Below are 21,407 nucleotides of genomic sequence, written 5' to 3'. Positions count from 1 at the left end.
GATATTCATCGGAAATTCTTGGAAGTAACAGATTTAGTGTAGACGCATGCTGTTTGATAGAACTCATAATGTCTAATCCATACATGAGGAAGAAGTATGAACCTAGGTTTTACTCCTAATTAAGTAGGAATATATATAGGTTTATATATGGGTTGAAACATTTTGCGGCTGAGGTTTACATCAAGGTGTTATTAGGATTTCTGAGATCACTAAATTATTAGATGTATCTTCTTTTTATTTTTTCACAATATTTAAATTATTACTGTAGAACAGTCAATAGTGACATCTATGTGGAAGTCTTAGGGTATTAATTGTATGACATATATCTCAAGCAATATTTTAATACTTGTCCTGAGTGTACAGTGGCGGAGCCAGAATTTTCATCAAGGAGTATCAAAATATAAATAATTAGATACATCGAAAAGTCAAAGAGAGTCACCGTATAGCAAATATACATAAAATAAAAAAATTATCTAGCAATATAGTGTAATTTTCCGGTGAAGGACACCCCTTGGTTCAATGTTGCTCCGCCACTACGAGTGTCCACAGTTACTTGGTGCTTGTGGTGGTGAAAAGTAGCAAGTACGCAATAGAATAATTGAGGTGTACGCAAGCTAACCCAAACACGACTGTTATATAAATAACTACGTCTCAGTCCCGAACAAGTTAGGGTCGACTATATGAATCCTCACTGAACACCGCTATGTAAAGTTTTAAAAAAAAAAAAAAAGTAACTACGTACCACATTAAAGCTCTGATTTAACTGCAAATATCTCCAAGTGAAACTATTCATCTGATTCCAAAATTTTAACTAGGCATTATACATGTATTACACAGAGAGAAGACCTCTAGTTCACAAAATTTCCTATTGCAACATTAACATTAACTATCCTAATTTCTTATAAACATAACATTAGTTCATGATTAGATCCCTATCCTAATTTCATACATGTAGTTAACTTAACATTAACGCTAGCAATAGAACATCACATTCTTCACCTTCTCTTTCAATGCTGGTAGAGGACGGACGTTGACAGAACCATTCGTTGTACGTGTGCTACGCTTTGAACCATTGCCATGCGAGTCAGGTTCTACGTAGCAACGTGCTCTGTAGGCTGCCAAATGAGCATAATATGCCGGAGGAACTGAATCCAGAACAAAACTAATGTAAGTTATGCGAGAACGAGCTTATTATCAATTTCAGCACAAGGATTAAGCTCATACAACTACAACAAGCCTATGGAATCTAAGCTCTCTAATTCTCTTAGGAGAGAGTATTAGAAATTTACCTACAGAAACAGATCGAGTGCATCGAGCATATCTGCAATTAATCCAACAGTCACTAAGGAACTTCCCAAAAATAGATATCAAAAGCAACTTTCGAAAAGGATAAATGTTGAGAATTAAGATTCCTTACGTATAGCAAAGGTTGTTAGTCAAAGACTGCATTTCATCTGCAGTAAAATTGTTTTCATCCCAGAGAACATGATAGTGTGCAGGACGACTAGTTCCCTGCAAATCCAACATTGTAAATTCTTGTTGAGCTTTCTTCCAAATAACGAGTTGTATCGCTAACGAGCTATCTTATGGTATGACCTGGTACGAAATATGAAAAGGGCAGCCCAGTGCACTAAGCTCCCGCTATATGCGGGTTTCAGGGAAGGGCCGGACCACAAGGATTTATTATACGCGGCCTTACCCTGCATTTCTGCAAGAGGCTCTTTTCACAGCTCGAACCCGTGACCTCCTAGTCACATGGCAGCAACTTTACCAGTTGGTACGAAATATGAGTACGTCAGAAATCAAATATTAGAAGAGGAGCCTTGGAGCAACGGTAAAGTTGTCTTTGTGCGACTTATAAGTCACGGGTTCGAGCCGTGGAATCAGCCACGGATGCTTGCATTAGGGTACGCTGCCGACATCACGCCCCCTTAAGGTGTGGCCCTTCCCCGGCCCCTGCATGAACGCTGGATGCTTCGTGCACAAGGCTGCCCTTTTCTAGAAATCCAATACTGACTACATACTAAGCAAATGAGGTACTTTAGAAATCCAAAATTAAACTAAAGCAAATTGATTAGCACTTCACCTGAATTCCAGCATGACTACATAAGTAAAAATCAAATTCAGTGGGATGACAAATTTTAGTATCAACCACAGTACCTGCATTTGGTGATTTTAAGTCAAGCAACAAGAGAAATAACACATACCCAAGTCAGAAAGGAAAATTGGTCAGCATATTAACTACCAACGTTCGCAAACCTCACTTAGGCTATCGAGCATCTAATTACCAGTCGGAGAAATTCTCCCATTTCGTAATGTGAACTTTTTCAAAAAGTTTAAGCACAATGTCAGGGTAAGAAGAGTAGAGTTGTACCAGGTAGGATGTTTCCACTTCTGTCAGTATGATTTCTATCATTGTGATTGTTTGGCAAAAGTCGTGTGTGGTGACGTTTTTGGACAACTATGAACGTTACTGGAGGTTGGTAACCTGGTTCAAGAGATGCACAAGCCTGTGTATTGCAAAGAATGAGTGAACTAGACAAACACAGAACTGAAAATTATATAAGAATAACGCCAACACTCGCATACCTTACGAATTGCATCGAGTTCATAAAGTAGGACCTGATAAAACTGTCCATCACTGACACCATCCCTACATAAAATTGAAAGACAATGTAATTCACAGCAATATCCACTTGTTCGTATCGAATGAACTGATCGAGAAATTGTCACTTGATTGTACCTGTAGAATATTATTCTCAGTGGTTTTTGTCCTGTGGCTTTCTTGAATGCCAACAAAAGTTCTCTGGAAAATGGCAAAAATAAAAATGTCAGTGCATTTGATTTAACTGAATGTTTACATTTCACAAGATTTAAGTGACGATATTAAGCATTATATGCACCTAATCATCCCTCCGGACATTGTTCCCCGTTGAGGATCTTGCCAGGTCCGATAAAGATCCTGAATGAGTTCTTGTCTATGAGGCTGAGCACATACCAAACCTGCATATTTAGTAACTTCCGGCCAATCTTGTGATGCTACAACCTGAATCAAGAAAATTAGATATCAAATTTAACCACTTGAAAAAGTTCTAGCAATTATATTTTTAAAAAAAAAGACGCTCACAGCTGCAATTGATGGACTACAATCCTCTCCCGATTCTGGATGAGTCACGTCCGCACCAAATATAATAGTTGGAATATCACTGACAAGTGGAATTTTCCACCTCAAAGCATCTAAAAGCACAGTATTTCTTCCTCCCATCTACAGCGCACAAGGAGTACAGCATAAGAAATGGATTATAATTGTCTCAGCGTATTGAATTGCTAGCAGTAGTTTGGTCATTTACTTCATACCTTCACATTGATTTTCAGCGATACATTTGACAGGTATTGCTTGCTAATCTTTAATACATGCTTTGTAAGACAACACTGAGAAATCAGCCCCAAATCTGTCTCACAAATTTTCTTCAGAGAACCTAAACATTGATGATCAATGTGTTAACAACAACAAAAAACCCAGTGTAATCCCATAAATAGGGTACGGGGAGGGTAGTCTGTACGCAGACCTTACACCTACCTTGAAGGTAGAGAGGCTGTTTCCAATTGACCATCATGATCAATGTGTTAACGATATTCATAAATATATAGACGACTTATATTCCAGATCTATCAAGCGGAAGAATTTTTTCCAACATGTTCGACCGTTATCACCATTATAGAAGATTTAACAAAGCTTGGGACATACCATACAAAGAACCATTGTTGTCAGGAAGAATGGCAATTAGCAACTCCAATTCTTTTCCTCCAAGTTTGTTTGCAGCAGCGTTATATACATAACTCAGTGCCTTCTTTGCTTGATCCGGTCTTGCACTATAAATCGGTACCACTGGCTCACAATTAAATTCCTGAAATGAAACGTCAACAATCAATACCATTTGGACAGTATGCTTAGGCTCCGACAAATCTGTAGAGTATAGCGCGAACTTGTTTCCATGATAATGAGCTAAAACAGTACAAGAAAAGAAAGAAATAAAACCTACTGCAGCTAAAAGATGTTCAAATCAGAAATATTTACCATTCCAGAAACTTGGCACATCTGGGCAAGCTGATGACAAAATCCACGGGCCGCATTTTCTTGGACATTACATGAGAAGTTGATGCAAGCCCAATGGTTTACAGTACTTCCGTTAATTACTTTCTGTATGATGAAGTCAATATGTTCAAATTTAATCATTCCTCAAATACTAAATACGACAACTAAAGGATCTTAAGCATGGATATTTCACCAGGATTTTATTACCTTATTTACCATGTTCCACTGACCTAGCTGTGGATGACATTCCTTTTCCTTCCCTGAATCATTGTACTTCAACTAACAAAGACAAAAAAACAAATGAATAATCTCTTGGTGATTATAAAACCGAGTCATAAAAGTTCAGGTATATCAGTCGTTACCCACGGGGCTGGGAGAACTCGAGCTTCAACTGTTGCAAGCTTATCATCAATGCTTATGCCAAACTCCTTTGCTATAGGATCGTGTTTGTATCCGTTCTGGCGAATGGTCTGGACATATAGCAGACACCTTTTAGTTCAATATATTAACACAAAAGCCAATGATTTAGAAAGAAAGAGCTTACAAGAAGTAATTTCAGGGGAGAAAATGATCATAATCTTATCAAATTTATAGACGATTTGTGATGATATAAAATAAAGCAATCACCTACTAACCTTGTGTCTATTACAAGAAAGCCAAATGCATTCCAAAAATTGGATTAAAAATGTATATATCTACATATTATGTTTTCATGGAAATGAATCGACAAACCTGCAAAATATCCATTTCTTGTTCTCGTGGTCGTTGGCATGACGATTTTAATAGTGATGTGATCTGTTTCTCATCCAGCCTTTTGGTGTATCTTTGTCCCTCAAGAATCTTACAAGCCTATTAATAGCAATCGTTATTTGGAAAACTTTTCGCTTGAGATTAAAGTGAGTTGAATCTTGAAGTTTTTCCGCATGTTTACCTCCATCGGTAAGTAATTTACTTTCTTTTGGCTTCCCACGAGGAGACAAGGTAAATGAGGATACTGAATGGTAAATCCGTACACCTCTTGGAAATACTCGATGACCGATTTCATGTTCTTTTCTTCATCAACTGGAAAACTGTAATGAACATAAGAAAGTAAAGCATTACGATCAAGAAAAAGTGCAAAAAAATAAAAACAAAAGTGAAGCTATATGAAACTAGAAGTACATTAGCTCTCTTGTTGGCTGTGATGTCAACCCAGAAATTCGGTATTTCCTTCGAATATTTCCCCTATGTGTAACTTCAACTTTGACACCTCTGAGAGCCTTCTTAACCTGATTAAAGCACAAACAATCGATCAGCTTTTATCTAAAGCAATAGGTTTTGGCATTAAGGGTATCAAGATCTCGAGGATAGGAATTATTCCAAGGAGACAGTAAGATTTTCTGCTTAGAGAAACAGATGGTGCATAACTTCTTGCATATAAACAAGATTATAAATTACGTGGGAGGGTATACACTTGTAGTGCAAACTTCTAAGTACAATACACTTGCAGCACTACTAGAATGAACGAAATACTCAGTAGCATTAACGAAACTACATTATCACTTATCAGCAACAAGTTGAAAACCAAAACTTTAGCAACCGATATAGGGTATCTCAGTCGACTATTTGTCATCCCATGTTGCAGATACCGGAAACTTCTTTAAAGAAGCCTATATTATCATATTGGATGATATCTCAACTGTAATCAAGACCGGAGAGCAGAATTTTATATTTTACTGGATTTTGCATCCATGTTGGCACTCTTTATGATGGCATTCCACATAATCAATCAAAAACCAAAGAGACTACTGTAGTAAGAAAATGGGATAGAACAAAACAAAACCAAAAATGACTAGGAAGAGTTTTGACACAAAACTTATTCTGCAGTGCTTCTTCTATCAATGTAATATTAGCAATTAAAAGCCTTAAGAGAGAAACAGCAACAACAACAAACCCAGTGTAATCCTACATAGTGGGGTCTGGGGAGGGTAGTGTGTATGCAGATCTTACCCCTACCTCGCGAAGGTAGATCTTAAGAGAAGCATTGAGAATAAATGAATAATCTGCAATGATCTTGGAAAGAACGCGTTTCTAGACTCTAAACATATGCTGCCTTATGGTTGATGTTTTCAAGAAAGTTAAAGGACAATTAATTTAATTCATTTGTGTATCTGTACCTTTACTCGATCTGCATCGGACAGTGGCCTTGAACTAACATCTTTTCCCAAAACTTGAGCAACAAATTCAACAACTGGGAGTGGTTCAATGAAAGCTGTTGTTGACATATCTGTTCGACAAATACAAGACATTAAATTGTAATCACACACACATACCATCATATCAAGTTGGCGAAATTCAATTTTTACAGAATAATACGATTGTCCTACCAATATTAAGTGACAATCCCATTTGAGTAGGTTTTATGCTCTGGTAGAAACCCCTCCAAGACTGTAAGCCATTACCTAGTGTCTGTGGCTTCTTAATATTAGGAGAATAGAAAAATCTCCCAACTGATATGTACCTAAACGAACACGAGAAAAACTAAATAATTGTAGATAACTTGATTTAGCTTGTAATAATATACCGTGGCTATAGAGAACAGACAATGAAATTCACCTTTGAGAAGCGAGCTCCCGGAGCACAATATCAATAATTTTAAGTGCTTGTGGAGGACTGTCAACTTGCTTCCCAGAAAGAAGTTCGCGTAGCGGAAGCAAGTTTGCTTGTGACATGAACTTGATTGTAACAGTAAACGTACGCTCCCTGGAACAATTATCAAGATATCAAATCTCATTTGAATAAAATGACAAGTATTAATCAAAATATAAACAGAACAAAAGGTTGAACTAGACAGGTACTTTGTGATTCCTATCCATTCGTCATCATCAGCAAGAACGATGCTGAAATCTTTTGCGTTAAAGGGAAGCAACCCTGCTGTATAAAGTGTTCTTCTTCCATCAAAAACGGGAATTCTTTTACCCAAGTCGGAATCTTTATGAAGTTTTACCAACTCAGCCATAACAGCCTTGTTCAATCTTGTACATTTAACTTCCGGAGTAATTTTTACCTGCACCCGAAAATCATCAAAGGATCAGAATTTCAAGCCATTGCCAAAGCATTACCAATTAATTTAGGCGCCAAGAAGTAACGTCTTACGCTATATTGGCTTAAGCTCCTTTCTGATAATTCAGCAATGAAATGGTTGGCTTTTACCATACACTTAGTACCGAGTTGGCCATATCCCGGCCTATGAGGAAACACGAGACTTCTTTCGGATGATGAAGCAGAACAAGGGGTACTAGTCTGAGAATCATTTATATCCTGCATTTTTTCGACTAATATCCCTTTTCCTTTCCTCCTGCTCCTTCTCCTCCCCGCATTATTATTTCTCTTGACTTCTTCAATTCTACGCTCTCCACTAATTTGGGGTTGCGCGTTCTGATTCAACGACTCTTTTAATGGAGTTCTTGAAACCATATGCTTTTGCTCAGGATCTTTCATTTGCCACTGAGGCATTTTTTTGTGATTTTTCAACTATGACCCTTCACATGACAAATAGAATGAAAGTGTTTCAGATTATAACAATTCAAGAAAGCTAAAGAATTAAAAGGGGATAGAGATAAAGGGAAAATTTTGCATAATAAGACAATGAATAGATAATTAAAGTACTGCTACAAAGTTAACTGGCATGACATTTTTCACGGGTAAATCCAAGAATCTGAGGGGATAAAAAGAAGCAAAAAGAATAGTAGTAAAGAATCAAATCTTCACAGTATTTTGTCTTCAATACAGTTTTTTTCGCTGAAAAGGTTCAAAGCCAAAGTAACAGACCCATGCAACCATGCAAATACCAACGGCCCAAGTAAAACAAAAGGATTCCTTTATTAAAAAAACACCCCACAAAAAAAAAAATATTGAAGCTACTGGAATTCACCTCAGAAAGATAAATAGTACCAAAAGTACACCTGATATATGTAGACATCAAAAAGTACAAGAATACACACATGTATGGATCACTTTATTAGTCTCTATTCTCATGCATAAGGGGATAAAGCTATTCAACATATGCAACCACATAGACCTTAACAGAGACATATATATAGGGCAGGTAGCCCCGTGCACAAGACATCACGCAGGGTCCGGTGAAAGGCCGCACCCTAAGGAGTGGGATGTAGACAGCCTACCCAAATGCAACCATTAGTGGCTGTTTCCACGTCTCGAATCCATGACCTATAGGTCACACAAAGACAACTTTATCGTTGCTCCAAAGTTCCCCTTCTAAAGACACATACACACACACACATATATATATATGGGATTTAAATTACATATACTCTTACAATATCTGTGTAATTTAACTGACTGTAGCAAGTTATTACCCTATTTTCAAGTTACTATATCAGATTTGTTACAAATAATTGAGTCTAAGTATCATAATGTTGGTGTAAACAATATTTACACAATTTATTCACTTATTAGTTAATTTCACATAAATCTTTTGATGAGAATTAATTGGTAATATGATAAAAATGATAAATAACTTGCTATCACACATTAAAAGTCATTAATAGTACTGTAAAAATTATTTTTTACACTATTAATGTACATAACTTAAATCTTAAAAAATTACCTATTATTATAGATCTACTTAACTTCATAGTCTTAGATACTGAAACACTTTCCATGTACAAAGCTTAAACACACATACACACACATACTACCTCTGTCCCATTTTAAGAATTCGGAATACAAAGGTCAAAACACTTAAATTTAAGTATTAATTCGAGTAACCAATTATTCAAGTTTTCTAGAATAAGATATACATATTTTAAAACTACTTAAAAAGTACTATAACTCAATATACTATCATTCAAAATATTTCAAAAGTTTGAGAAATTGTAATCAAAGCAAAAATTTATTGACTCCCAAAATAGTAATAGTGTCACATAAATTTGGCGGTTAGAGTCTAAATTAATTAGGAAAAATGATATTGTATAGGCGCTATAAAAATAATAGCCGAAAAAATGTATAAAATTTGTATATTTTTTGTATATATATACATTTTGTATGCTATATACAAAAATTATACAAATTTTATACACTTTTTCAGCTACCAGATGTAAATACTTTCTGGCGCGGGCTAAAAATGAAACCCAATTAATTAACCATTAGAATTTCTTCTGTGACAAAATCGTCTGTCAACTTAATGCTAACAAACTTCTTCAATGAAGTGTCATAATCAATGTGACAGAAAATACAGGGTCCCCTATATGTATATCACCATATTTTAGTTTTTAAGTTTTAACCTGTTCCATCTCATTGAGGTCCGTGACCAAAATTTAAAGACTGCTAGATTTCCCCCTTCTAATTTTCTCGGAGAAATTCAAAAATAGCCAAATTACAACTAGTTGTTCAAAAATAGCTCAGTTTCAAAAGTAATCGAAATTTAGCCACTTTTCATGTAAAGATAAATCTGAGCGAAAACACTGTTCAAAACCCGAAAAATACGTCAGTATATTATGCTGGAGCTCCAGCATAAGTATATTTGAACTCCAGCATATTATACTGGAGTTCCAGGATAGGTATGCTGGAACTCTAGCATAATATGATGGAGTTCCAGCATAAGTACACTAGAACTCCAGTATAATATGCTGGAGTTCCAGCAAGTATACCGGTCCAGCATAATATACTGGAGTTTGGAGCACCGGTGGTCCAATCTCCAGTATATTATACTGGAGCCAGCAAAGTATATCGGTCCAACATATTATGCTGGAGTTTATATACAGGTGCACCGAACTCCAATATATTATGCTGGACCGGTCTCTGTTGCAGCAAAATAGTGGCTATTTTTTTGACTTCGTAAACGCTGGCTATTTTTGAATAACCAGTCCGAAAACTGGCTATATCGTGCTATTTTTACGCTTTAGCCGCTACTATAGCTTAGCTTATATATGAGAGCTATATAAATGGAAAGAGAGTTTTAACTTATTTATATAATCAGGTTACTAACAGGTAAAAATGATAATTAACTAGCTATATTATGTTAAATTATACTATGTAAAGGATATTTACCCTATAAGTGTATATAAGAAAAGTCCATGAGAAAAAAATTAAAACTTGTTGCATTCTAATCAATGATTTAACCAGTGTAAAAGAATTTTATGCTAATCTAAAAGATAATCAAAAATAACAGTTCAAAATAAGTGAAATTCACATACAAAAACATAGTATTTAAGTGAAGAAAGATAGAGGGGCGAGCCTATCCACCAATATATAACCATGCACCACTTGGTAGGAGATTCTCACGTATAAAAAAAATGCATTAGTAAATTTGGAAAATAAGGCATTTAACATGCTACAAAAAAATTATAGTACATTGATAATGTAATTGTTTTAGTGTATATATTGGCAGAAGCGGATCCACAATTTGAAGGTTGCGGATACATTTTTGCATTCAACTAAAATCTGCTTTATATATCGGGTACTACTATTAATATTTTACTATTTTTAAGGACATATACATATATACACAGAAATTTTGCCGAACTCTCCGGTTGCCGGCAACCCCTCTAATTACTACATAGGTCCGCCTCTGTATATTAGTGCTTATAAGTTACATCCATAGGTGCATACAATAGTGTATTGTAGCTGAAATAATCAGAATCAAATGAATTACTAGTGGATTATAATTTTTGTTTATAATTTATAATGTAGCCCAAAAGCTGGAGCCAGTGACTGTGAGCTAAGACAATAGTACAAGAATGCATTTAATGCTAAATGCAGCTGCTAATAAAATAAATCCCTAGGAACCAAGGATTTTTCAACAATTTGGCAGAGACCAGAAGATAATTACACTTAGAACACTAGGAGTGAATACTGTTCTAACTAGTATTTTTTTCTCTCTTGGTGACCAAGAGTCTTGGCGTAACTGGTAGAGTTGTCGTCACGTAACTAGGAGGTCACGGGTTCGAGCCGTGAAAACAGCCTCTTGTAAAAATACAGGGTAAGACTACTTACAATAAACCTTTATGGACCGGCCCTTTTCGGAACCTCGCATATAGCGGAAGCTTAATACACCGAACTGCTTTTTTAGGTGTTTGGAACTTGAACCATGTATGTAAAATTATACAGGGTTTGTTGTTAGGTGGTAATGGTGGTATTTGCAACCTGACATGGGGCCTAATTAATTTGGATTCATACCGAGAAATCTTACTTTGGGATAAAGCTACCTTTCAAAGACTACTCGAAACCTCTAATTAAAGATAAAAAAAAAATTATTACCCTACCACAACATTTGGTAATGAATAGTGTTCCAGTTATTAAATTCAAATTGAAGGATCGAAAGCAAGATAGAGATGTATCATAGGTGGTTGACAGAATGGTTTCACCATAACGGTCCAAGTGGTTGGCTCAGGGCCCAATATCTGACTATGTGATTTATCTGTTTCTCAAAAAAAAAAAAATTAAAAAAAAATCTAAGAGAGAAAGAAAAAACACCCTAAATTGCGTCTTTCTTTTTGACACTACTTTTTTAACAAGAGTTCTCGTTAATTTATACGTACCTCGATTGTCTCGTAGAGTATTTATTAGAGGTTATTTGGTACGATAGATAAATAAAAATAATATTGGGATAAATTCTGAGATAAGGTATACCGGAATAACTTATACCTGTCAGAGGATGGCAATAATCCCAAAGGCGGATCCAGGATTTAAATCTTATGAGTTCAGCCTTTAAAAGTTTTAGCATTGAACTTATTATATTATTAAAAGCTACAAGTTCAAATCTACTATTTGTTGCAGTTTTAGTAGATTTTACACATAAATTTATGATACACGTAAAATATTATGGGTTCAATTGAATCCGTCACCTATACGCTACATACGCCCCTGAGTAATCCCAAGATAAGTTATCCCAAAATATAACAGTAAAATTGACAATCCTAAGATTAAATACAATATCCCAAACAGTTAACTAGAAATAATACCAGGATAATTAATTTCAGCATAACTAATTCCAGCATAAATTGTACTCAAACCAAACAACCCCTTACATTTTACCAACATAACTCATATTAGAATTGAAGAGGGGATAATATTTATGCTTCTACTAAAATTTAAAACTAATAATTTTTGCACATTTTGCTTTTTCCTCTATTTATTGGGCTTGCATACCTCCAAATAGGATGTTCATGGTTCGGTTTGGATCAGTTTTTTCCTAAAAAGAAACCAAACCAATTAAGTCGGTTTTTCAAATACTAGAACCAAACCAAACTAATTAAGTCGGTTTTTTCTCGATTCGGTTTTTTCGGTTATTTGTCGGATTTTTTCTTAAATATAAAACATACACTACCAAATACATATTTCAGCGACCACAGTTTTAACGTAATACTATCAAATCAATTGCCCTTTGAGAAATCTATTATTTACCAAGATATATTGATGATAATTGAATCAAATAGTGATGAATAATTTAAGGACTCAATTAAAAATATATTATTTTTAACATGAAATAGATTCTTACACTTAACAAAAGAAAACTACCAATCAAACTAGAATGTAAAGGTAAAGAACTGTACTAAAAGTGCAAACGATTAACATTTACTATAAAATTTTTGAAACTTCGTATAAAAGTATACATATATATAGGTGTAATTCTAAATTTAAAATAGCTACTCCTATATTCGGTTTGGTTCGGTTTTTTTTTATTAAAACCAAAACCAAACCAAATTTGATCGGTTTTTAAATTTCAAAACCAAAACCAAACCAAACCAAAAAGTATCGATTTTTTCGGTCGATTTAATTTAGTTTTCGATTTGGTTCGAATTTTCGGATTTTTATGAACACCCCTATCTCCAAAGCTTGCTTTGTTTTTCTTATTGTTTGGAATTTTTTTCCTACTTAATTCTCTTTTTTGGGATTAGTGAAATATAGTATATAATTTTTCCAAATAAAAAAAAGAAAAAAAGAAGAAGATGGGGAGTTTAGTATTCCAACCAAACAGTCCAAAATGTCTGTATAAAATAGGACAACAGTGTCTTGTGGAGTGTGGGCAGCTCTTGAAACAATGAATATCCACATTGACCAATAAAAGAATTGTTTTTTGATAATGACCATGCACTGCAAACCCAAAGTTTATTCTTTCTACTATACCCTTTGCATATATTCACTTGTACAGCACTACAGTCTACCCACCAAATCCCACTCTACGTCGCACTTAATATTTACATCAAATTAATAAATATAATATACACGACTTTTTAATAAATATGTTCTAGTCTTGATTTATCCTTAATCATTATAACATTACGTAATTTTAGTGCAAATATCAGGTGCGAGAAAATTTTTTCGTACTAACCAGACCCACCAAATCCGCCTAATAAGGTCAAAGGCGTATTCAGGTTGATGGATATGGGTTCATGTGAACTCATATTTCTCTTACTAAATTATGTATAATAATATTATATTTTTTCAAATTACTTAAATATATGTTGGTGAACTCTTGCTCAAAGACTCCTATAGTGCAATTATTATTGGTTGTACCTCTACGAATAAAATTGGTGGTTCACATCCCACTCTTAACAGTCTTGATTTCGGCACGGAATGTAGATATGTATGTGAAAATTAATAAAATTTCAAAAAGAATATCATTTTGAACCTATAATTTTAAAAAGTGTAGTGGGTTCATAGTAATATACTAAAGCTAAACCCTCAGACGTGAATTCTAGATACATTTCTTCACAATAATACACACATCCTCTTGAAATCCTGAATCCGTTTATTCGGCTAAGGTCCTATGGTGCTTTGGTGGTTGAACTTTGAGAGCTGTGACCACAACTATATTAAATTTCTAGCTCTCAGTTTCTTAAATATTTTGTTTATATATTTGTGTACTTTGAGAGTAACTAGACTTGATAAATGGCAAAAAATTATTACAACTTCCACTCGAACTTCTTTTTCTGTTACAAAGAAATGAGAGAAAAATGTTGCTATATATACATAGGGTTGTTGTGAAGACATTATTCACCACTTGTAACAGGAGAAGGTACTAGAGTTTGACTTAATTGGCTAGATACATTGATTTCTAAGCACTAATTTAGATGTTTGCGAGAACTATAAGGTCTTAGGTTCAAGTTCAAGTTGAGATAAAGAAAAATAGATAATTTTAGGAGTGTTTAATGGGCGAGTTGGGCTGATTTTAGGCGGGTCAAAATGTGCAGGTCATTGACCCGCCCAACAGTAACTTGGGCTGACATGAGTTGGGTTAAGTTGGGCTAAAATTTGGATCATAAGCCAACTCGCCCAACTCTTACCAAACTTTAGTTAATATGCATTATTTTCTTATAAATTGTTTAATTATCAAATAAGATTTTTTTTTCTTTTATTATGGTCATATATAATATACCAAACAAAAAAAAATATTTTTAAAATATTTTAGTAAAATTACTCATGAATCAATTTGGGCTAAAAATCAGAGCAACTTTAGATGAGCTAAAATAGATGAGTCAAAATGGTTGAGTTGAACAAATGAATGGGTCAATAACCATTCCAAACTTGAACGGATTGAGCGAGTCAAATGGGTTTAGTCTCAAATTGTCATCCTTAGATAATTTCTTCCTATTTATTCAGCGTCGATGGACATGTGAAGCTCAGCTACCTTTTTAAAAAAAATATTATTGTCATATTTTATGAGTTGTTGGGTGACCTTGGCCATGGCTATAACCCATAAATGCACGCTTAAAAGATTTGGTCACACGACCAAAAAATCAAGACTCATACGCAAAGGTCACATTTATTAACTTTCTTTAACTACTCATCACGTGTGATGGACAAAAAAAAAAAAAATGTTGGTATGTGGGGTCAAAACTCACTTGATGCTATGACAAAAAAACAACCACCAAATATTATGGTAAAATGATAAGTATTTTTTTATTTTTAATTAGAGATTTCCAATTTGAGTACGGTAAAGTCATTTTCTATATGAAATATCTTATTTCAAACTGAGACTTTTTAATGCGATATATCTGACATAGTCGGAATCCAAAATAAATACGACGTTATAACAATCAACAACAACAACAATAACAACACAGTATAATTTTATTTAGTGGGGTCTAGGGAGGGTAGTGTGTACGCAGACGTTACCCCTACCCTGAGGTAGAGAGTCTGTTTCCAAATAGACCCCGGCATCCTTCCCTCCAAGAACTTCTCACTTTGCTCTTGGGGAGACTCGAACTCATAATCTCTTGGTTGGAAGTGGAGGTTAATAATAGTAAATTCAGTAAAATCTTACGAGTAGAATCTGAAGAAGATATTATGCATCAAGATTGAGAGACTGTTCTCGATAGATTCTCGACTCAAGATCGGACACTTTTGAAATACAAAAAAATAACAAAAGAAAGAGAAAATAAAAGTTGAAGAAAAAGGAAGAGAGAGAGAGTAAAGAATATACTGTAAATTCTCTACTTCTGTTCATTCCCAAGGATATAAGATATGGTTGAGAATTAAAGGCCAAAAGAGACTAAAACAGAAACAGCAATGATGAGAATGTACAGAGACACTCTATTTTAGACTCATTTACTCCTCTCTCTCTCTCCCTTCTATAAAAGTCTGCACATAGCCGACCCTATTCCCTTAAAATCCAACCAAAAATAAATGCACGTATCACAAAATAATAATATAACTATAATAATATAAAAGAGAAAGAGAAAAATAGAAACAAAACCTTGTGATTTACGTTATCCTTATAACTTTAGCCTGCTGCTTGAATATATGTCCTTGACTTTTTGTTTCCTCTTAATTCATTAACTGAATTTATTAGCCTTCTTCTGCAAAAAAAAAAACAAATAACATGATTTTATTTATTCTAGATACGGACTACAGAATTTGTTCAAAATATATAAAATAACTTAAGTTCTATACACTGATTAATTTTATGAAAAAAATTAATCACTTAAATGTTAATGACATATAGTCGTCCATAATAAACAGATCAGTAATCAGCAAAATAACACAGATAACATACTATAACATCTTACAGTATAATTATAGTGTGAAAATTCTTCACTATCTGTGCATATAGGTTGAACAAATCATCATATTATAGTAGAGAAGATCATGTGCAGATTTGACCTGAAGTAAAATTTATGAAATGGGTAAAAAAAAAGACTTTGACTTTGAAGCAAAAGGAGCAGTTGGGGCAGTAAAATCAAACGAAAGAAGTAGATAAGACAGGTAAAAAAAATATAAAATATAAATAATGTCAATTTGATCTTTGAATAGTTGAGAACTGAAAACTTACAGCAACTACTTGAAGATTTTTGTTTCTACAGCAACATAAGAAGCTGGAAATTTTTCACTTTATAAAATGACTAGAAGAAAATGTAGAAGAAGCTTGAATATAATAGTGAAACCAAATAGTCCAAGATTTGAATTTTTAGAAAAGAACAAACACCAAGAAAAAGCAAGCAAAAGCAGTTCAAAATTATCTTTTTATGAAAGCAGAGAAGAGCAAAACGAAACCTTTTTATAGAAACCACTTTGCTGGAAAATGCGAGTCTTGAAACTGTGTTTTGGTTGACGAGAAAAGCAAAAGGAATGAAGGAGTTTTGGGAATAAATAGAGTTTTGGGAAGTAGTAAAATAATACTCTCCCTGTTTTTTATATTTAAGTAAAATCTCTTTATAACAATTTTATTTGTTTCGATATTTTTTAGTAGGTGTTACCTCGAAGAGAAAGAAAAAAAAAGAAGAAAATGATATTTTTAGGGTTTAATGCCTTGGATCGGGTATCAGATATTGGGTCGAGTCAGTATAAAAATAAATTCGGATAAACCAAATACTTAACTGGAGGGTATTTTTTATCAATAGGAGCGCGGTAAGGGTTCGTTTGAGCTAATAGTCTAATGGAGGGTAATTTTAAACAATATTCAATACTAAAAGGGTATTTTGACCCTCTTCCGTGCATTCTAACATAACACAAAAATTGATTCGAGAAAAACTTGACTTTTTATAGTAGATAATTATTATATAGAAATATTATTACAGAGAGGTTTGATTGAACACGAGTTTAACCAAAAAAGACTTCGGAAACATACCAAAAATATGCATCTTATTTATAGAGAGTGGAGGTATTCAGTAAAATAATTGAGTTATGCACAAATTGATCTAAATATCTTCGTTATTAAAAGAAGTTAGAAAAGTATCTATAGAATACCTTTCGGTCTTAAATATATCATGATATTTTTATATCATAAGAACATATATTAAGAGTAAATAGAAAAATTTTAAAGTTAATTTTTTTTATGATAGCACGATGATCTTTGAACGAATTAACAAAATGCATATGTCTAATAATGAAAGAACGCCACATAAATAAAACAAAAGTTTTTTATTCCTTACATTTTAATTTATGTAACATATTTCAGAATCAGAAGTTAAAAAAGTTTTTATTATTAAATTTCATGTCGAGTCAAACTATAAATTAAAACGGAAGAAATATTTTAATTTGGGCATTGGGAATGTATAAGATGTGTGATTAAGATTAAACAAATGGAAATGAACTCTGAATACAGAAAACGAAGTTGCACACTCACTCGCTACCTTTAATTTAAGGAAAAAAAGAGAACTTTCATCGAAAGAAAAGAGAAGCAAAAGACTAAAAAAGAGCTTTAAGCATGCAGTGAACAAAATATATTTTTTTTCATAGTTAGCAGGCTTTTGAATGTTTTATACAAAAAAAAAAACAATGAAGATTAAAAATAGTAAAAGAATTAAATAAAGAAATGACTAAAGATAGGTAAAGATTCCATACTAGCTCTTTTGATTATTTGAATGTTTTTTTTTTTCTGCAAAAGGGTCTCTTTGCTTTTTCTCTTTAACTTTGTTGCAGATCTGAGGACACAAATATAGAGATTCAGAGTTGTTTATTCGCCGGAAATATAGTCGGAAAATGAATATTAATTAAGATTCAGAGATGAATGAAAAAGAGTGAGAGCAAAAGGCAAGGAGTAGGCTTTTTTATAAATAAGGAAATGGGGGAATTAAAACATTTTTAAAATTGAGTCTATAGAGGACTACATTCAACTCCCAAATCAAGAAAACATGCGTGGCTGTAGTAATTGCAAAATAATGTCAATTTTATACTTTTGATGATAATTTTTTTTTTAAAAAAAAAAAAGAGCTTAACTTTACTTTTTTCAATAATTTAGGTATTCAGTCCCGATTATGCGCACTTCAGCTAATATAAGTATCAAATAACCTTATCCGTCAAAGCTTGAATAGATAAAAAAAATCATCTACTAGTGTTTTTGCCTCTACTGAAATATTTTTTTTTTAAAAAAAAATCTTACTTTACAACAATCAAAAGCATATTTGGGGCACCAGATGGAATATGGCATTAAATAGTCATAAATAGAAATAAATGGAATTTAGGTCAATAAAATGTGTGAGTCACCCGAAAAGGGATGAGATTTGTGGATATTCTTTCTGATAATGATGAATAATTGCTAAGCCTTTGAAAATTTAGGTTGTTCTTGGATCCGGTGAAAATGCTAGACAAGAATCTTCGTAAAAAGGTTGTTTTTGTATATATTAAGACCAGATTCTCTCTTACAAAATCAATGTATTCTTTACAAATGAATATCTTATGTCCCTTGTCACTGTATCTCTTTCTATTTATAGGAAACTCTTTCCTAGAAAACCCTGATAGTACATGTGTAGAGAATATCCACTAGAATATTTTCTTTTATGTCTTATCTTAGAACTAGTCGTTATAACCCCGTCTAAGATGCTCGACCTCGACCTTGATCCATGGTAACTTCGCGACCTTGTTCTTTGTTAACTCTTCGACTACTTCCTTCATTGCTTTGAGGCTACTTTAACCAAAGGTCAGTCTATGTGGGGACACCACTAATAGCACGTGGTGGTCAATGAGAGCTATAATAATGCAGACGTGGCTTGCCCATATCAAAGATATTTTTTGGCCTATACAGTTAGTCCCTCCTCTTATTGAAGTCGTCCTCGCGATCGAGGTCGATAAATGGATAGTGCCGTTTGTAATCTATCTTTATCGAGCTGGCTATACAGGTCGTGATGGTGGCGGCAGGACAATGTTGCTTTCTGAGGGCCGCACATTTTGAATTCTTGGAATTTCCCGGGAAGTTCATTGGAGTCATCTGGTCCAAGAGAAAAGGTGATGCCATGATGTCATGCATCATAATGATGTTGTTTCCCAACGTGTTGCACCGATTCAAGTGTGACCCTTGATTGGTTGTATCGTTTCGATCTTCATGCTAATCATGGCTTGCAATTTCGATTCTGGTGCCCCTAAGTCTTATAAATAGGGGATGGTTTGTTGATTTTGAAACTTTTCCAAACTCCTTCTACTTCTTAAGCATAGCCTCTTCTTCATCCCTTTCGGAGAATCCTTGTAACTTTATGATGTTTTCTTTGCTTTACCATTTTTTTTTCTACAACAATATTTGTCCCACCATTAGATATACATATGGAAGACCACTCCGTTCCTCTAAATGTCATTTTTCCAGACCAAGGGGAAGATGGCGGGACTGCCGTTGAGGAGGAAAGCCTCCCTACTATAGAGGAAATTGTACCTCGGTGCCCTGATGCTAAACCAGACCTCCAAAAAGTGCCGGAAATGGTGATGGAGAGGTTTAAATCAGGCTTGACGACTGAATGATTAACTGAATTCATGGTTAGACTCGGCCTACCTGGTCACGTGGACTTGATCCGCGAGCGACGACGAGGTTCGGGTTCACCGTCTCGGCTTCTGCCCCCTTTATGCATGCCCGTTCTTAATTGGGTATTCGTTCCTCTTGCCGCCATTGATAGAAAACTTGTGTCGATACTACAACGTATGCCCAGTGCAGCTCACCCCTTATATCTTTAAGGTGGCCAAGATATTGACGAAGTTCACTGAATTGGTCGGCGTTGACATTACAGTGTGCAACCTGATCCATCTCTTCGCCCCTAATTTCTACTGAGGTACCTTGCTAAATCTTCGCCACCGTGGGGGAAAATGTTTGGTGGTGAGGATAGACAACAAAGCTAGTCGGTATTTCTGGCTTGACTACTTCTTTGTCAGGATCGAAGACGTAGTGTCCACCACCGCAGACTTCCCTGAGGCTTGGAACCCTACTCGTAAGTGCTCGTATAAGCTCACATACCTCTTTGTTTCTAATGTTTTCCTTTTTGCGGGTCGGTTAACCGGCTTTCTCCTTTCTATAGCTATTGTTCGACCTCTCCAGATGGTAGCCCACATTGCTGATTGGGTTAGACAAATTCTCCCTCATACCTGCGATTGGTTGAGCTTTTCCCAGAGATTTAGGCCGTCTCCTCCCTCAACAGGTAACTCTTTTCCTACCATCAATGCCTTGATTTCATCGTTCATGCCCGTTACCTTTGCTGAATTTTCCCTTTCCCACTTTTATTTAGCTTTGGCCAAGGGGTCTACGAGGAGGCCGAGAGCTCTCGCGCCTTCGTTTAAAAAGAGGAAGGCCACTACACCTTTAGTCTCTGCCCCTGCTCCAACTACGGCCGGTCATGTTTCTGTTCTAACTCCACCTTCAGTCTCCGCCTTTGCTTCATCTTCGGCCATTGAGACTTAAACTCCTCCTCTATATTCTCTCATCGACGAGGATGATGAGCTTTTTCCCAGTGATGGAGATCTCCAACCTCAAAAGAGGAGGTCTGTGGATGCTGGTAACAGAGTCACCCTGGTCATTGATGCGGCGGAATGAGACTTTGTTGATGAGACGGCAATAATTTTTGTTGGAGATGATGTCGAGTCGAGTCGAGTCTTAAGGCTTCAAGGTCGGTGAAAGTCGATATAGATGTATCTCTTCATTCTATGGTGATGGAGACTGAAGGGACGACTGCTGATGTTCTTGACCCTTCACAGCTAGAGGAGGCATCGACCTCTCCGACGGTCGCAGATATTTCCTTGGTTATCGACGAGAGGGGCAAAATCATCGCTAAAGAAGGTGATGAGTCAGGTTCCGATGTCGATGAGGATGATCGAAGAAGGTCTTACTTAGCTTGAAGTCAGGTTAGAGGGGTCTACGAGGACTATCGCGATCCCTATGGATTGTGATCTGTTTGTGAACACTGAGAAGGTAGTCCCTGCCCTCGGTCCTCTTTGTTCCAAAGTTGAGGGTAAGACCCTTAAAGAAATAAACGATGGTGCTTTATCGAGGAGAATTGTTGGCCTTGCTCTTAGGGTAAGTATTTGTGATACTAATTTTTTTCTGTTATTCAGGGCATTCGTTGTTCCGACCTTTTTCTTCTCTTTTTTGGTTCGCAAATGGTGATTTGTAGAT

General features: G+C 35.0%; 1 protein-coding gene across 1 annotated transcript; it reads right to left on the bottom strand.

Moving 5' to 3' along the window:
- Positions 1 to 758: 758 nt before the first annotated feature.
- LOC104230456 (protein argonaute PNH1-like) lies at positions 759 to 16,685 on the bottom strand. The gene is made up of 24 exons (XM_070150156.1): positions 16,595 to 16,685; positions 15,798 to 15,900; positions 7,232 to 7,617; positions 6,934 to 7,142; positions 6,692 to 6,838; positions 6,463 to 6,596; positions 6,253 to 6,362; positions 5,258 to 5,364; positions 5,028 to 5,166; positions 4,829 to 4,945; positions 4,459 to 4,566; positions 4,304 to 4,375; positions 4,079 to 4,201; positions 3,749 to 3,908; positions 3,358 to 3,479; positions 3,128 to 3,265; positions 2,904 to 3,046; positions 2,744 to 2,806; positions 2,590 to 2,653; positions 2,375 to 2,510; positions 2,087 to 2,160; positions 1,418 to 1,512; positions 1,290 to 1,321; positions 759 to 1,145 (listed from the first exon to the last, which is right to left on the bottom strand). The coding sequence occupies exons 3-24, from the start codon at positions 7,589 to 7,591 to the stop codon at positions 973 to 975; spliced, it is 2,826 nt and encodes a 941-aa protein (XP_070006257.1). The 5' UTR covers positions 7,592 to 7,617; positions 15,798 to 15,900; positions 16,595 to 16,685; the 3' UTR covers positions 759 to 972.
- Between the last annotated feature and the right edge of the window lie 4,722 nt (positions 16,686 to 21,407).

The sequence above is a fragment of the Nicotiana sylvestris genome, chromosome 6, assembly GCF_000393655.2.
Source record: "Nicotiana sylvestris chromosome 6, ASM39365v2, whole genome shotgun sequence".
In the NCBI taxonomy this organism is placed as follows: Eukaryota; Viridiplantae; Streptophyta; class Magnoliopsida; order Solanales; family Solanaceae; genus Nicotiana; species Nicotiana sylvestris.
This window is presented reverse-complemented; position numbering and strand designations above follow the sequence as displayed.